At 41.0% G+C, this 18,881-nt stretch overlaps 2 protein-coding genes across 4 annotated transcripts in view; one reads left to right on the top strand and one right to left on the bottom strand.

Moving 5' to 3' along the window:
• TASOR (transcription activation suppressor) overlaps positions 1–18,881 on the top strand; it is a 185,563-nt gene that overhangs the window by 92,035 nt on the left and 74,647 nt on the right. The gene's annotated exons all lie outside the window — the stretch shown is intronic.
• Positions 1–18,881, bottom strand: part of CCDC66 (coiled-coil domain containing 66) — a 59,986-nt gene that overhangs the window by 9,865 nt on the left and 31,240 nt on the right. For all 3 annotated transcript variants that reach the window (XM_056804199.1, XM_056804197.1, XM_056804198.1), the window contains 4 exons: positions 14,532–14,656; positions 13,700–13,801; positions 10,075–10,260; positions 173–304 (listed from right to left, as the gene is read on the bottom strand). In XM_056804199.1, the coding sequence (XP_056660177.1) occupies positions 173–304; positions 10,075–10,260; positions 13,700–13,801; positions 14,532–14,656 (545 nt within the window). The remainder of the gene's footprint in view (positions 1–172; positions 305–10,074; positions 10,261–13,699; positions 13,802–14,531; positions 14,657–18,881) is intronic.

The raw sequence follows: 18,881 nt of genomic DNA, 5'->3' as shown, positions 1-18,881 counted from the left end.
GAATTATTTAAATTCATTTCCCATGTCCATTGGACAATGTATATGGAGTCTTCTAAGAAAATGTGAACTCATTTTTGGGAAACTGAAGTTAAAGGATGAATAAACTGCTTTTAAAATCAAAATTACTCTATTGGGGAGAAAGAGCTGTGCTAACAAATCTCATCGAAGTTACCTGGGCATATGTCATTTTTTCCTTGAGTTTTCGTTGCTTATCTTCTTCCTTCTGTTTGTTCAGTTCTTCAATCCATTTCCGCTGCTGCTCTTTTCTCACAGCGCTGAAAGGATGCTCCAGTGGTGTAGCTTCCTGAAATGAGAGCATCAGCACATGACTGGAGCTGGGTCGTGTCATCATGGCACCCTGATATTCTGATTCTATTCATGACTAACTTCATCTGCAAATCAACTTAGTAAGTCCAGGAAAAAACCATATCTCGAAAAAGTGAGAATGGTCTACATCTATTCTGGCCCAAGGCAACTAGGATAAAATTGATGTTAGGTCATCTTGGAGCCGGAGTCCTGTTATAAGAGACGGAAATAATCTCGAACTCTTAATCTAAAGGGACACATATTTAAATGGTTCCATTCTATCACAACCATTCGAATAATCCAAAGTGGTAATCATTTAAACATTTGTATTTGTTTACTCTTAAACTTATTTTTTCAGTTGACAACAATCTCGCTTCTTTCCAATCCAACACCGTTTCCTCCTTGCTCCTCAATTAAGAATAAAAAAACAAAACAGGACTCTTATTAGAAACATGAATAGTTAAGGCATTTAGGTGGAACAAAGTATAGAGCACCAAACCTGGAGTTGTGAGGACTTGGGTTCAAATTGTGCTTCAGACATTTCCTAACTGTGTGACCCTGGGCAAGTCACTTAATCTCAGTTGCCTAGCCTTTGCCACTCTTCTGTCTTGGAACTGACACTAAGACAGAAGGTAAGGATTTAAAAAAACATAAAAGGAAAAATGTACAGTGAAGCAAAACAAAGTTCTGCATTAGTCATTTCCAAACAACCTCCATGTCCCATTCTGCAGAGTCGTTTGCCTTTGTCAGGATGTGGGTAGCATGTTTCATTATCTGTCTTCTGTGATCATGCTTGATCACTACACTGATCAGAGTTTCCTAATTCTTTCAAAGTTGTTGTTTGTTGCCATATGTTTATCATTGTATAAATTTTTTTTCCTAGCTACATTCACTTCGTTCTGCATATGGTTCCTCCTAGGTTTGCCTGAAATTGTTTCTGATGGCACAAGTCTATTTCTAGACCATATCTTATTCAACTAATCTCCAAATTATCTGGACCCTCTGAGATTCCCATCCTTTGTCACCTTTAAAAGAGCCAGAAATAATTTTTATATCCTTGGAGTTTGTTTTATTTAGGGCTAATCCCTTCCCTAATTTACCTTCCCATTACTTTTCTCTTCTTTACTTTCCTTCCTATTTCCTTGTTGAGTGAGAGATATTTTTGAACCTAACAATGTCTAGTATATTCTTTCCTCCTTTGAACAGTTCAGATGAGAGTAAAGTTCAAGCCAACTCTTTCCTGCACCCATACCATTTGTATACATTGGGGTCAGCAAACTAAGGCCAATCAGCCAAATCCATCTGCTGAGTCACAAGTCAAGAATGCTGTCCACACTCCCAAATACAATGAAACTCTCTTTGGTCTAATTAGACTCCCTCTATGATTCTTGACAATAGTTTTTCACAAGGGAACCATACAGTGGCTGCCTTTATTGGAATAGAAGCAGTTTGTTCTTGTTTGGTCCTTCATCATTGGGCAATCACTTCTGGGCTTATGAACTTCAAAGATTCCACACGTTTCTGGACTTTTCATTAGGAATGCTTGTGAGTCCTCTATTTCATCAAAGATCCATTTTCCCTCTTTTAGTATTATATTAAGGTTTGCTATGTAAGTAATTTTGGCTGTAAGCAAATATCCTTTGACTTAAGGAATACAAGATTTCAAGATCTCTGATCCTTTATTATGTTGACTGCTAACCAGATATAATTCTACTTGTGGCTCCTTGTCATTGAATTATTTTTTTTCTGGCTTCTTGCAGTCTTTTTCTTTGAACTGGAAACTCTGGATTTTGGTATAATTGTAGATTATACCATAGATCCAGGTTTTTGGAAGTACTCATTATTTGACAAAAACTTCTGGGAAAACTGGAAAATAGTATGGCAGAAACTAGACCAACACCCCTTGCTGTTATACCAAGGTAAAGTCAAAATGGATACATTATTTTGAAATGAAGAGGAATGCCATGACAATTTAGGGAGCACATTTATATCCAAATAAGAAATGGGAGAACATTCCAAGATGTAAAATAGGTTAATGACTAAATTAAAAAGATTTTGCATGAACAAAGCCAATGCAAACAAGATTAGAAAGGAAATGACAATTTGGGAAAATTTTTTCATAGCAAGTGTCTCTGACAAAGGCCTCATTACTCAAATATCTAGAGAACCAAGTTAAATTTCTGAGAATACAAAGCATTCCCCAATGGACAAATGTTCAAAGGATACAAACAGGCAATTCTCAGATAAAGAAATTAAACACTATTTTTAGTCATAGGAAAAAAATGTTTCAACTCACTATTAGAGAAATGTAAATTAAAATAACGCTGAGGTATGTGAAGGGTTAAAATTTTTTTGGTAGGAGTCTGAACAAAAGTCAAGAGAGTATTTTCTTAAACAGAACACTTAGTTTATTTTAAGGAAAATTCGGATATGAAATAGAAAGGAACGTGAGAGTAATCTTATAGCTTTACCCAAAATCCTACTGCTAACTAAAATTCTAAGAAAAACCATAATCTATCTGCCTTCAAGGGCAATTTCTTCTCTCTCTAATAATTATTCACTATCTGCTTACCTACCTAAGCTAATAAATAAGCATTAATCACCTACTACTTCCTTACAGGCTGTTAAAGCCTTCAAATCCATTTTCTCTATCCCCAACTATCAGTTAGAGACAAGACAGACTCCTGATCTCTAGGAAACTCAGAGACAAAAGCCCCTTCCAACTGTCACCACTACCTCCTTTGTCTCCTAGATAATAGACTCCTCAGCACTAACCACAGAAGCTGTCAGTTAACTGACTCTTATTATGAAATCTCTCTGCTCCTCTGCCTCTTAAAGGGACAGAGGGAAAGATTAAGAAAACTTTTAACATATCCCCTCTGAGATCCTTTGGGAGAGAATTCTCCCCAATGGATTTTACAAACAAAACTATCTCATATTCTATATTAGAAATGGAGAAGTAAAGATAGAAAGCAAAGCAAATTTTGCAATATGCAAGTCTCAGATCATATACAATTACAAATATTTACAGTTACAGAATCACATGATTCTTAGTATACAGAAAAACCTACTCTTATAATCTACAGAAATAAGAATCTAAAGGTATTAATTCAAATTTACCTTCTAGTTACTATGTACAGAAAAATAAGAACTTTATATACACATATATATCTAATAACCTCATATCAATTACACACATCTAAAATCCCCCCTGAGGGAATCTAATATCCCCCTTGAGTTGGGTGTTGATCAATATTTATAGCACTTTACCATTTACATATCATCTAGTTATTTTAACTTTTTTATAATCCTATTAAAAGTATATTAATTATTTCTACATAGAAATGCTAAGTCCTATAACACAACATAAAATATAACAAATTATACACTTACCTATTGAGTGTTACTCATTCTATTTTAAAATTAAACCTTTATGTACAAGAAAATCAAACCTTTTTATTGCAAAGCAAAATATAAGTTCATAAGTTCAATTTCTTTGAAAATGATGTCTTTGTAGTCTTCTTGATGCATGCAGTTAATCTTTTTCAATGGCAGGTACTCTTTTCACATAAAAACAATGGATCCATGATGTCTTTTCTCCTCTCTTGATTGCTATAGGGGTTGTTTAAAGTACTTGGAATGGACCTTCCCAGGCTGGCTGAGTTGCTCCTGTTCACTGAAAGTTCTTTATATAAACTGCAACTCCAGGATCTAAATCCTGAAGAGAAAAGTCTATAGGTCCAGCTTGCACTACAGCTCCTGATTCATGAAGTTCTTTTATCTTGATTTGTAGATATCTTATGTATGTGGCAATTATAGTATTTCCTCCTAACAACGATTTATATACAGGATTAAATGGTTTTGCATGTATAGATGGATGACCAAACAGCATTTCAAATGGTGAGGTGTCTTGATCTCCCCTTGGCCTGCTTTGAATGTAGAATAATGCTAATGCTAAAGCATCAGGCCATTTCAAATGAGTCTCAGTACTTAGTTTGCCAATCATGGTCTTTAGTTCTCTGTTCATTCGTTCTACTTGTCCTGAGCCCTGTGGGTGGTATGGCACATGAAATTTTGGTGTTATACCTAGGCATGAATATATTTGTGCTAAAACTAAATCTATAAAATATGTTCCCTTGTCTGAATGAATTCTTGCTGGTAACCCAAATTGAGGTATGATTTCTTTTAGTGATATTTTGACTACAAATGCTGATTGGCTCTTGCAGTTGGTAATGCTTGTAGCCATCTTGTTAGCTGGTCTACTGTAACTAAACTAAATTTGTAATATCCAGCTTTTGGCATTGCTATAAAGTCAATTTGGAGATGTTCAAACAGTGTATAGGCTTGGCAAGTTGCACAAGCTGCACCTACTTTAGAGGCAATGTTGGTTATGCTAGGGGCTGTCCAAACTTTTTTTACTAAATCTACAAAGCCTTGTGTTCCAAAATGACCATTTTAATAGATTGTTTGGCAAATTTGTTGATAAAAAGTTCTAGGAAGTATTGATTTTCCTTCTGATGCCACCCACACAACTTTAATTCTTAAGCCTTAAAGTTATGTTTCCATTTTTTAACCTCTTTTTCATTATATGCCAAAGATAAATCTGATTTAAGCAGGCCTACATCAGTAGAAGATGTAGCCTAAAGAGATTCAGATAGATCTGCTGGTATTTTAAAGGGTAGAGTCTTATCTACTTCCCTATTATCTAAAATGTACTGGGAACAAATTTAGAGATTCTTCAGGTAGTTCTAATATAATATCACCATCTTGAGCACAAATTTTCATGGCTCTTAATTTACACAACAGATCTCTCCCTAATAAATTCATAGGGGAGTTAGAAGGAACAAATGTACCACAGATAAAGAAAGGTCCCACAGACACCATTGGTGGTGAAAGCTTTTGAACTTCCAAAGGAGTTCCATGCACCCCCACAACATTAATAGAGCCAATAGAATTACAGTTAAGATCAGTTGTACTCATTAGAACAGATCTTGATGCTCCAATATCTAGAAGACAATCATATAATGTATTCCCTATTTTCAGTGTTACATGTGGTTCCTTGCTATCTAGGGGAGAATGGACTGGGATGGCTGGTAAAATTATATCTGGGTCTGGAAAATCAAATGTTTCAGTCTTTGATTCCAGAGTCCCTTCTCCCCTGTCTAATCTTCATAAAGGCCCATGTGCCTCACTCTGAGATTCCTCTCGTTGAGGAGGATTTACATTTTGCCTATTATGTGGACATGCCCCATTATGGATATGTTGTAATGAGTCATTTATCTCAATTTGGTTATTGTTTCTATCATTCTTATAATTTCTATAATTGTTATTTCTGAATTGTTTCTGTTATTATTTCTAAAATAGTTGTTCCTAGAATAGTTATTTTTAACGTTCCAACCATTATTTCTAAAATTACTGAATATTTGATTCCAGCAAATGCAATTTATCTGTAGATGTCCCTTTTTTCCACACAAGTAACAAGTTGGTCTCTGGTTCATATATTCTCACACTGGAGCCATAGCTAACCCCAAACTTGTATCTCCCTTTTCAAGTTTATCAGTTTTCCCCTTTAATACTTTTATCTCCTTTCTTAATGCATTCACTAAATCACTATTATCAGCATCTTGCATTTCATATCCATTATAAACATATACTACCACTCTCCTTAATTCATCAAGGATTCATCAAGCAGTTAGGACAACTGGTTTTGGAAAAAAGTTCTTGACTACCTTGCAACAATTTTTTACAAAATGTCTTCTCAATTGTCTAGTATCTCTCTGGTCAAATCTAAATCTATATATATCTTCTTCCCAATTCTATAAGTTGGTCCATGAAGTGGGAAGGGTTTTCTCCTATCCCTTGTTTTAATTTCTCAAATTTTGACCAGGTACCCAGTCTATCTGAACATGCTCTCATTGCATTAAGTACTGCCTCTCTAGCTCAACTTAATCTCTCATAGTCCTGGGGATTGTTAAAATTCCATTGAGGGTCAGTTTCTGGCCAGTGAACTGTTGTCCAATTAGCCTCATTTGTAAGGCCAATCACTTTATCTTTTTCTCTTTTGGTTAGCAATTCATCTAGTAGATATTAAAAATCAATCCAGGTTGGATTGAATTGTCTACATATTGTTTCAATCTTTTTTATAACTTCTCCTCAAAAGAAGGGGTGCTCCACTTAAATGCCTCCATATCTTGAGGGGTAAGTGGTCTTTGATGCCTAATAGAAACTCACTCTTTCTTTTTTGGATTAAAAGTTGGTACTTCTCTTAAAGGGAGTATGCCAGGGTTTGTATCATCTTTCTTTTGGTTTTAGCTGCCTTGGTGGGAGAGTTAGAAACAGTAGGAGATGCAGGTTGGGTCAGGTGAGAGAGAGTTTCATTTTGTTGCGTGATAGTTTTAGTCAATTGAGAGATGCAATCCTCTAGTCTCCATTAATCTCTATTTCAGTTGTTTCCTTTTCTTAGTAAGAATTAAACTAAATACTTGATACAGTCTTGAAATGATCCAGACAGTGCAAGTACTCCCATAAGTGGTACTAATCGGAGATAATCCAAAACTGAGAGATGTAAAATCTCACTGAAGGTCCCCGGTAATGGGAATTGTTTGAGGTAAAGTGGCACCTATTTCTTCACTAACTGTACTGTGATATCTAGCACCATGGTTACATGTCTCTCCTTTTCCTAATGTTGAAAAGAACAGAAGATCAATAGATTAATCAAACTCCTAGCTGGCTTGCCAGGCTGTGAAGGGTTAAGATTTTGGTAGGAGTTTGAACAAAAGTCAGGATAGCAGTTTCTTAAGCAGAAATCACTTAGTTTATTTTGAGGAAAGTTAAGGTAGAAAATACAAAGGAGGAAAGTGAGAGCAATCTTATAGCTTTACCTAAAATCTCACTCCTAACTAAAATTCTAAGAAAAACTCTAAATCTATCTGCCATTTAGGGCAGTTTCTTCTCTAAGAATTATTCCCTATTTACCTAAGCTAACTGATAAGCATTAATCACCTACTACTTCCTTATAGTCTGTTGAGGTCTTCAAATCCATTTTCCCTATTCCCAACTGTCAGAGACCCAGAGACAGACTCCTGATCTCTAAGGAACCCAGACCCAAAAGCCCCTTCCAACTGTCACTTCTACTTATATACCTCCTTCGTCTCCTAGGTAACAGACTCCTCAGCACTAACCACAGAAGCTGTCAGTTAACTGACTCTTACTGTGAAATCTCTCTGCTCCTCTGCCTCTTAAAGGGACAGAGGGAGAGATTAAGAAAATTCTTTAACAGGTACCACCTCCCACTTTTTAAACTGGTTAATATGTCAAAAGGGAAATGATTATTGTTGGAGCTGGATGTGTAAAAATTGGGATACTAATATACTGTTCATGGAGCTATGAATTGATATCACTATTCTTGAAAAACATGCCCAAAGGGCCATAAAACTGTGCATAACCTTTGACCCAGCAATGCCACTACTAGATCTGTATTCCAAAGAGATCAAGGGTAGAGGAAAAGAATCTACTTGTACAAAAAATATTTATAGTAGCTCCTTTTGCGTGGCAAAAAACTGAAATGGCATCAGGTGGGGAATGGCTGCACAAGTTGGGGTATATGATTGTAATGGAATACTATTGTGCCATAAGAAATGACATACAAGATAGATCACAAAGAAAAGTAGAAATACTTATAAGAAAGTATTGCATGATGAAGTGAGTAGTGGAACCAGGAGAATATCAACAATATTGCACTGGGAACATGCTATGGCCCCCTTGATGGGCCTGTGTCCAGGTGGACCACTTGCCCCTTTATGATAATATGGTCTTCACACTTGACAGTCATATATCACCGGAAAACTACTAGGATTGAACAAAAGCCTTAGCTTTGAGGAGAACTTCAGGATCATTAAAAGCACTAGACCATTTCCCAGTGCTCTGACTTCCTCTTCAACGCAGCACATGTGGAAAGAACACTGGACCTGCAGTCAGAGGTGTCTTGGAGGCTGCCCTCTACATGGTGGGATACTGCCAGCAGTGATGGTAGCTACTTGTGCCAGGAGGTGTTAGATGCTGCTGTAGAGCTGCTACTCTGCCTGTTCTGGGAAGGAGTTCTTTTTCTAAACTGGAAGGAATGAGAGGTGCTGCTTCACCAAAAAAATTCCAGATGAGATGACGGTCCTCAGCAGCCATAGCACCCAGCTCTGGCATCTGTGGGCAGATACTTTCTTGCCCTGCACTCAGTCCTGGGGATGTGTGAAGCCAGATGGACCAATGGTGTGATCATGGCAGGATGACTCCAAAAGCCAATTCAGCTACACCCTGACCTTTCCACTTGACTCTAGTGACTCTCTTTGCAGGCTGACTATGAGTACACATAGACACAGGGGTTATGAGCAGGGCAGCAGTGGCCTGAGATGGTTATGATTCTAGGCCCATCAGCTGCTTGATCAGGATGACTACAAGTTATTGTGAAGAATGCTTCCCAAAGACCAGTGAGGGCATCACCAGAAAGGGCTGTGGTGGTCCTCTGATCAGCAGTCATCCTTATCCTCAACGGCATGGGAGAGAGGCAACATTTCAAGGCCAAGAAGCTGGTTCTTTCCTGGGCAGCCCCTTCTTTCATCCCACCCACTTGGGACCTTCTTCATACCACAACCCCCGGATGAAAAAAAATTGAGAATATATTTATGCCAAAGCATATGTATGTGTGTGGGCACATAAATATTTTGTATGTACACCCCCTCCCCCCTGGTCCTATGGCTCATCTACAAAAAGCTTCCTCTGGTTTGGAGGCGAGCTGGAGCCAAACAGAACTGGGCCTTGTGGGGGCAGCTGGGTGGCTCAGTGGATTTAGAGCCAGGCCTAGAGGCAGGAAGTCCTGGGATCAAACCTGGCCTCAGACACTTCTCAGCTGTGTGACCCTGGGCATGTCTCCCCTTGACTGGGCCTCTGGTTTCCCATTTTACTGAAGAGAGGCTTGGCTTCAAAGGCATCTGAGGCCCCATCCAGCTCTAAATCTTGGCTCTCTTGTGATCTCCTGTGAGTCTCCTACCAAGTTCTAGGCCCAACTCATGCCTCCATCACTTCTGTTCATGGCAGATGAACTAAAAAGCATCCTGGCCAAGAGGCTTTCTTTATCTGCTTGGGTTTCCTATGAGGATCTCCCGTTCTGGACTGCATTCCTGGGTCTCTGAGGTGGCTCTATGGTGTTTCTGGGTTGGACGCCATCAGTACAATGTCATGTGCAGACAGGAGCCCCTGAAGCTCCTCTTCACCTAATCCTTCTTGGCCTCAACCAGGGACTGGACAGGGTTCATGACAGAAGTAAACCCGTGTCCCATTTCAGAACTCAGTTGATTTCTATCATCTGAAGGGAGAAAAATTAGCTTGATTCCATTGTGGGCCGTGCTGTCTCACTTTTTGGAACAAGAGCTTCTTTAGGCCAGGGACTATTTTGCCTCTGTATCCTCGGTGTGTCACACAAAAGTGCCAAATAAATACTGACCACTGGCATCTGCCAGGTGCTTGGTTTGCTCCAGGCATTGTGCTATGTGATAGGAAGAGAAAGAAAGGTGACAGCAACCCCTTTCCTCAAGTAGCTCCCATTGTAGGGGGAGAGATAACTGTAACTAAATCAGCAAGAACATACAAACCATATGCAGAATGGATGGAAAGTCTTTTAAACCAGTTTATACGAATTTAACATGCCTGGAAGAAGACAAGCCAGTAAGAGGTAGGTGAACGGAGAGGAAAAAAGAGAAGAGGAAAAGAAAGCCTCACCCCTAAAACAAAGGCTGTCCGAATGGCTGCTGGCAAATCTGGAGAACTGAAAGTTGAGGGTTTCCCACGTGGTCTGGAGTAGTGACTGGGGGGTACAACTTCGCTTGAGTTTCCTCTGGAAACATTCTTAAAAAGCTGGGTCTCCTCAGCAGCAGCAGCAGGGTTAAATTCAGCTGGAAGTGCCATCTGTGGACGAAAACGAACAACAAAGGGGAAGTATTTGAAAAAAGAAAATGTCACAGCCCCACCCAAGAGTCTTTTCAAATCAAATGGTGACTGGCCCTTCGCTTTTGAGACAGACATCGCTAGGAAATCTAAGCACACACCAGGTATCTGGTGAGGTAAGCAGCAGCCCTGAAGTCTCACATCACAGTGAGTAGAAAACGAGGCCTTCCCACTAAGGCACTTCTTGGCTTACTACACGTTTCTTGCCGTAACAGATTAACCCTGATTCGCTATCTCCTGTGGGCTATGGTTCATGTGAAGTTCAGAGAAGGCGGTTTCCACCACCATGGGTGGGTGGACGTTCAGTGACAGCGTAGCCCTGTCCTATCTGTCGACTCAACTGCACCCTCTGATCCAGCAGTCTTGCTCTTGCCTTTGTTCCTGGCCTGGAATCCTGGTTTCCTCTTCATGACTTTCTGCAGCTCAGTTTTCATCCCCCTATCTGCTAGAGACATCTCCTCTAGGTTGACTATACGGGTCTTTCCTATTCCCAGGCATTTACATTTTAGCTCATTTGGTCATTCAGTTGTGTCTGACTCTGCCACCCTGCATGGTTCTGCCATATCCTTTTCCCGTGGATTAAGGCAAAAAGAGTTAAATGACATACTTAGGGACACACAGTGAGTGTCTGAGGCTGGATTGGAACCCAGGTCTAGCACTCTATCTACTAAGACACTTAGCTTTGGCTCTGGCAGGATGGAAGCTCCCTTCAAAGAGAGATTGTTGTTTGTACCACTGGTGTCAAGCACAAAGTAGACTCGGGGCAAATGTTTGCTGGTGTCCTGGGAAGGCCAGCTGCCACAGATGAGTTAGAAAGGGCACGAGGCAGGTAGGAAGAAGTGCTGCAAACCAGGGCCCTAGCCCAGCCTCAGTGTGCAGCCATTCCTACCAGGAGAGTCAAGTACTTCTGACCACTCTGGTCCTAAGGGTTTTCTCACTAGGGATGCCTGGAATGCCAGGTTTAGGTATCTGAACTTTCGTTGGTAGCCACAGAGAACCACCAAGTAGAGGGTTGTGTCCAGGTCAAATGTCTAACTTGGCAGCCACACATTGGCCTGATTGATCGATCCTGAGGAAAAAACTATGATACTATAAACTGCAATAGACTTCAATAAAAACTCATTTAAAACAAGGCAGGAGGGAGAGAACGAAGGCCTGCCCTGCAGTGGTGACAAAGTGGTGCAAAAGACTGGCAAGGCCAGAGGGACTGGCAAGACACGGAGGGAGGAAACATCAATAGGTTTTGGCAGTTAACTGGGAGTGAAAGGAGATGGGAGAGTTGAAGGGAACATCAAGGTTCAGATCCTGGGAGCCCGAGTGAATGTTGAAGCGACACAGAGAATTAGCGAAGGCACAAGTTTGGGGAAAAGGTGATAAAGTTGGCATTGGACGTGTTGCTGGAGACACCTGAAAAAAGAAATGTCTTCTGGGAAATTAGAGATGGACGTTTCGAGCTTGGGAGAGGGCTCCGAGCCAGAAATAGGAACTGTGGAATCACTTGCTTAAAGACGAAAGTTGATGTCAAGGAACAAAAGGTAGAAGAAGTAGTGAATGAATGAGAAAGCCTTTGCTAAGAGCTCTTGATGTGCCCACGACTGAGCTAAGCACAATGACTGCTCTCTAGGAGCTCACACATTCTCCCCGGGGAAACAGCCCACAAAGGAAAAGGTAGCTAAGCTGCAGGGCAGACAGGCCAGAAGTGCTCCAGGTAGAGGTAAGGCAGCTGATAGGGTCCAGGGGTTCTGAGATTACCGAACTGGTCAGGGATAGTGCTGAGGGCCTGAGCAGGAGGGGTAGGGCCGACAGGAAGACGCATGGTTGTTAACTTTCATCTCATCTAAACTATGCAAGCAGTCAAGAATCCTGGACCAAGAGCAAAGGCAAGAAGAGGGCACCCCTGGCATTGGCAGATCCTCTAGTCGTCTAGTTGTCCCCAAAGGGTTCTGAGATGGTCTGGACAAAGGGGGTAAGAGAGGAAAAACGGCAGGGGCTTGGGGAACACACTCAGCATAAAAGATTAGGAACAGACCAGAAAGCCAGAGGGAGGCCTACCTGTCCGAATGGACAGACCCATGGCGCTTCACCAAAGGGCTGGTTTGGAAGAACCTAGGAAAGGAAGTGATCCCAAGGAACCAGAAAGGCTTCATCAGGAGAGGTCATAGCAGGCCATGCTGAGTTCCGGTCTTCTGATCATTAAAGAACCAGTGCTTCTTTTCAGGATGGACAGAAGGCCAACCAGCTGAAGGACATTGGCATAGTGCTACTTTCCTGAATTTTAGTCCTCTCTCAACATGGCCTCGTTGAAAAATGATCAATAATTACAAACTTGCATATCTGAAACGGAGTATGGTAAAAAGGGCTCCAGGCTGGAAGTCTCAAAAACTGGGCTCTGAATCCCAGCCCTGACACAAGCTGCATGCCCATGATGAGATCACCAACTCCTGAGCCTGTTTCCTCATCCCTGAAATGGGATTAAGGATCATACTTGTACTATTACCCAGCTCTTAGGGTTAGGAGCAAAGTGCTCTAAGACCACCCTCACCTTCCATCTTAGAATCAATTCTATGTATTGGTTCCAAGGCAGAAGAGTGGTAAGGACTAGGCACCTAGGCCAGGGCCTCCTGTTGCCAGACCTGGCTCTCAGTCCATTGGTGTGACCTAGCTGCACCCTAGCAAGTGCCTTTTAATTCAATCAACATTTATTAACTCCCGACTATGTACCAAGCACTTGGAGATGACACGAAAGGAAGCAAAAGACAGCTGCTGCCCTTGAGGAGCTAACAGTTGAATGGGGAGACAACAGGAAAGCAAAGCTTAAGTACAAACCAACCATAAACAGGAAAATGGGAAGGATTAACAGAGGGGAGGCACTGGAATGATCCGAGGTTGGGGAAGGCTTCCCAGAGAAGGTGGGACTTGAAGGAAGCCAGAGAGGTCAGGAGAGAGGGATGAGGAGGAGAGATGGGGATGCCAGAGAGAATGCCCAGAGTGGAGAGATGGAGGGTCTTGTTCACAGAATCGCCAGAGTATGTGCTGGGGATTAAGGTGTAAGATGCCTGGGGAGGGAGGAGAGGCTGGGTGGTGAAGGGCTCTGAATGACCAGCCCTGATCCTGGAGATTGTTGCCGAGGCAGACAGACCTCCCCCCTCCCCCCCAGCAGGCTATTTCAGTGTCTGAGGTCACATCTGAACAGTTCTTTTTGATTATAGACCCAGAGCTCTCTCCACCATCATATCTGATTTTTCACTGAAGAACCTGGGTTCAAACCTTGGCTCTGAGACTCAGGGTCTCTGATGTCTCTTAGCCTACTGGGGTGGGGGGTCAGCCGACATAGACAGTTTCTGAGGCCCCTTCTGGCCTTAAAACTCCCGATCTCCTACACAAACACTTACAGACTTACTTCCAGAGTCTGGCTAGTCCCAGGTATGGAATCCCCACTAGGATGGGCCGACAGCCTTGGATTCGGCGACCTGGAGAGAACACTAGATGGACTCAGAGGGGACTAAAAAAAAAGAATGAATGAAAGTCAGGCATTGTGTTCTATGGATGACAGTGAAGCTTAAGGATTAAAAGAAAACAACACGAAAAGAAGCAAACCCCACGATTTAAGAGGGCATCTGGGGCAGATTTCCATTTTCTCTAACAACAGAAAGGAAATCAAAGTCATTTCCCATACAAGCAATTTACTTGTTGAGGAGGTTTGTCCCCTAAGTGTCAGGTCTCCCGCCAACACCATCCCCATTTTGTGAGCAGATGCTCCTGTATTCTTCAGGGATCTGACTGGGGCCTATACCACACACTCCAGCAGCACCTGAGAAGCCATTAATTTATAGAATCTGGAGTCAGAAGCTAGAATAGCACCTCATTTAGAGCTGGAGGAAGATCTAACTCCCAAGCACCAATACAGTGCTAGGCACCCAGCACCCAAATCCTAGCTTGCTGCCTTACCATCTAGGATCAAGTCAAGGATAGGAGTTAGAACCAAGCATCTTAGCAATATAAAGAATGAAGACAGAATTATTAAGCAAATCATGTAAATTCCAAAGTTTTCAATGTCTTGGGGACGAGAATTTGGGTGCTGCCTCCAGAGGACTCCTGATCACAATGACCATCAAAGTGAAACACATGGAGAAGCTGGGGACGAGAACATCATTGAACATCAAGAGAAACGCAAAAGAAGAATATGTGAATGTTCCGCCAAGTCTGCCCACAGCATGTCATACCCCCCGCACCTGCCATTGGTCCACTGCCTCGAAATTGTTCCAAATGGTTTTAGCGCTCCCACATTTGCCCCAAAGGCATTTCTTCTGCTCTTCAGAGGCTTCTTTTTCTTTCTTCTTTAAAGCAACCTGTTCATCTTTAAACAATAATGTTCTTTTCACAAAATGTGCAAAAAAGGGGAAATACTGTACATTTATCTGACAAATAACACTAAACCTTCCTAAGGAACTTAAATCTGATGCTCATCGAAGGTTATTTATTTTAAGAGGAGGCATGAACTCGGAAGAGCCAGGGAGTTTATTTTCTGAATTTTTGCTTATTTATGGTAATGGTAATTTACTTTTCCCAAATATTTTCTCATCCGTTATCCCAAATGGTCAAGGAACAGAGCTGTAAAGACTGATTAAATATTGTAGTTAACAGAATAAATACATAAAATAGCAAAAACACGAGGATGCAAGAGAACACGATGTTAGAGCTGAACAGCCATGAAATCTAACAAGGATAAAATAAAGTCAAGCTTTAGCCCTGTGAGTGAAGCAGAGTGCTGGGTCCTGCGAGCCAGTATCAGAATAGTGTGTTCACTGGCCTGCCAGGCACGGATCAATGGTCCTGGGAAACTTGGTTCCTGAAAATGCCAACCCAATTATGGATGACTGTCGAGCAGAGAAAATGTCTTTAATCAACTTTCATAGTAATGCACAGGGGCAGAGCCAAGAGGATGGTTTAGTAGCAGTTAAAGCTGGAAGCCACTGAGAATCCTCCCAAATCACTGGACTGTGCCTTACCCCAGTCGCACATGAAGACAGAGCACTGGCACATCAAAGCTGCTTACTGGATGTTTCCCAGGCTAAGCCTGTGTGCATGGGCATGGAGGTGCACACACATGGCTCGGTGCTCTCCTGGCAAAAAGCTCAGGTATTACAAGGGCCTTTTTCAAACCAGTTTTTTTGTGAAGAATAACTTAAGCACAGAATAGTAGTTAACGGCTATTTACAGACAGTCCACTGTGTTGGACAACACTGAATCCTACAGTGTTTTGATGAGCAGAATGCTTAATCCATTAGACAATAGCTAATCACAAAATTGGGATGACTGTCCGAAAACCCTGCCAGTAGGCCACTACCTTCCTTCCTGCCTCTCTTATCCCTGCCCCTTGCCAGTTCACCTTTTCTTCTTTTTCTATAGTTACCTGATTCATGTTGTCTCCCTCTCTGCTCCCAGAGCTGACAAGCAATTCCACTGGGTTATACATGTATTATCACTCAAAACATTTCCATATTATTCATTTTTGTAATAGTTATAAAACCAAAACCCCAAATCATATGCCCAACTAGATGAATGATAAGTCATATGCTGTCTTCTGTGTTTCCACTTCCATAGTTCTTTCTCTAGATGTGGATAGCATTTCTTTTCATAAATATCTTAGAATTGTCCTGGATCACGGCATTGCTATTCCAGCTAACCTCTTCTAAGGCTTCTTTTCCCAATCTCCAGCCCTAGCAGGGTTACTGAGAGCCTCAGGGATATGAAAGGTTCATGGGAGATTGAGGTCTGTGCAGAATGCCTGTGGACTGCTCAGACAGCTTCTAGTAGCAGCTATCTTCTTGGCTGGCTTGTGGCTAATTAAGTTGGAAGCATGGAGGCTCTTGAAAGAGGCACTAAATAGGCCTGATGGTTGAGGCTCACCTCTGTTTTTTGGGTACATAAAGTAGAATGTATCAACTCAGGGCAGAAGTCCCCCAAATGCCTGTGAAGCCACCCTTCCTTGTCCCAACTCCCTATTGGTAAGGGTTGAAAATGAATGGTTTGACTGAAATATATGAAAATTATAAATAATAATGGTAGTCACTGATTCAAAGTATTATTGCTCAAAGTCAAAATGACTTTAATAGCTTTTATTTACAAAAGAGGTAGAAAGAGCGAAAGCAGAGAAATACAAAAGGGCAGAGAGAACATTAGCTTATCTAACTAAATGTTGCCTCGGTGCTCGATTCAGCCAGTACTTTTTGACCCTCAATGGGAATTAAACTCTCTCCAGAAGACAGGAAGGGAAAGCCAGCTATCCACTCACCCAAGTTCCCTGCAAGAAGCAGGTCAAGATGATGACTTGAGCTGAAGGTGATTCCTGAAGCCCACTTTCTTCCTTGAGCAGACCTTCTTTGACCATCTTGAAGCTGACTTCCTTCTTGAAGTCCAACTCCTTTTTGAAGCCGACTTCTTTCTTGGAGTTGACTCCCCTTTCCCCAGAAATCCAGGGCCTTTTATATTGGCTTCCTGTCTCTTCCCCTTTTCACAAGGGCCAATCATAGCTTCCAAATTGCCCAGCACTGCCCAGGATACAGTGTCTGTGGGAACCAGTTCTCACCTTCTAGAGAGGTGAATACTAATCAAGAGTTCACAGATTCCTGGCTGATTGAGGTGTGAATTCTCATTTCCTGGTTGACTGAGTTGAAAAGGTGGAGAGCTCCTCCACCTGATGTTAAGTAGGGTGTCTTCAAGCTTTTGTTGATTCAATTCAAAAGTAGACAAAGTAGAGTTAATCCAGTCTTCACAATCTGGAGAGGTACTAAGTAGGAGTACTTAAGTTATTGTTAACCAAAGGGTTAACTCAAAATAGACAAGGGAATAAAGGATTCCCTTTCACATGTGTAAACTCAGAGAGAACAAAGAATTCTTCTTTACAATCCCCAATGAATCATTTACATAATCAGAAACTACAATAGTTAGAGATAAGAGGGAAATGAAAAAGAAAGTGAGAGCAAACCAATGTTTGTTACATGCACTGACAAAAAGTCAATTAGGGGGCAGTCCCCTTTGGCATAAAATTTTACATTCATAATAGATGTGTTCAATCTACCCCCCCCCCCCATTTAATTAGTTATGCTCCATGGTTCATTCTGGGTCTTCTGATGCTGTGGAGGTTTCTTCAGGCACCTTCATGCTTCCTTCTGTAAACAATTCATCTTCTAGATTTGAAGAGTTATCAACCTCTCTATCCTGAAATGTTTCTTTCTCAAAAGACTTTTTTAATGACAATTATACTATGCCCCCCTGAGGAGGGTGTTGCAATACCTATGACAATTATTACCCCCCTCCCCCCGCCGAGGGTGTTGACCAACACTTAGATCAACTCAGGTAGTCACTGAAGTTCATGGCTTTCAATCTTGGCTGAAATGTTCCCTCCTTTGGCATAGGACTGTAACAACTCTAAAAGGAATGTCTTTTATATGTCCCATCCATTGTAATATAGAGGCAAGATATTTAGGGGGACCATGACCCTTAGGAAAACTTTCTACCTCCTGGATGAGACGTTTATATGTCTTATCCACTACATTTTTATAAATGTGGAGGTAGGCAATATTATAGTGCTACAGCACTTCACTTTTTTAGGGTTACATGAGGTTAATTACTATGTGGGGGATAATGGACTGGGATAATTTGTGTTAAAATATCAGGATCTAAGAAATCAAAGGTTTCATTCTGATTCCAGAGTCCTTCTCCCCCCTCAAACCTTCATAAAGATTCTTGGCCATTTCTCTGGGGTTCCCTTCTCTGAAGGGGATTTCCACTCTGATATATAATGTGGACAAACCCCATTTTGGAAATATTGTTTCAAGTCTTGATTTGACTCATTTGGATTATTATCTCTGTAGTTATTTTGATTGCGATTATTCTGATATCTATAATTATTGTTATTTCTAAAATTACCATTATTCCTAAAATTTAGGTTATTAAATTCTTGATTCCAGTTTCTGCAATTTAACATCAAGTGGCCATTTTTTCCCACTTAAATAACACTTTGATGGTTTATTTGTGGATTCTTGCTAAGGGCCTATGGCCATTGCTTGATTTTCTTTTTTCCAGTTTTTCTCTTAAAATTTATTTTTCTTTCTTTAATTCTTTCATTGACTCTCTGTCTGGTGGTCGTTAAATATGTATACGGCTACTCTCATCAATTCTTTAAGGTCCATACTGGACCAATTCGGGCAGTTGGTTCTAAAATAATCTTTTGTGACTTTACAACAGTTTTCTACAAATTGCTGTTTAATCTGCCTGACATCCCTTTCTCTGGAAAGGTCTGGTTCTATCTATTTATCTATCTCCCAGCTCAATAAATCTATACATAAATTAGGAGGGATTTTCATCTTTTTTTGTTTTAGGTTTTTAAATTTCGTCCATGTGTCTGGCCTGTCAGAACAAACCCTCATTGCTGTTAATAATGCCTTTCTAGTCTGGCATAATCTTGTGTAATCCTATTGATTATTGGGGTTCCATTTTGGGCCATCATGTGGCCATTTAGTTGCTTTTCTTCCTTTGCCCTGATTAGCAAGAGAGATAATTTTATTTTTCTCTCTGTC

This window comes from Monodelphis domestica, chromosome 7, assembly GCF_027887165.1.
Source record: "Monodelphis domestica isolate mMonDom1 chromosome 7, mMonDom1.pri, whole genome shotgun sequence".
Lineage (NCBI taxonomy): Eukaryota > Metazoa > Chordata > Mammalia > Didelphimorphia > Didelphidae > Monodelphis > Monodelphis domestica.
This window is presented reverse-complemented; position numbering and strand designations above follow the sequence as displayed.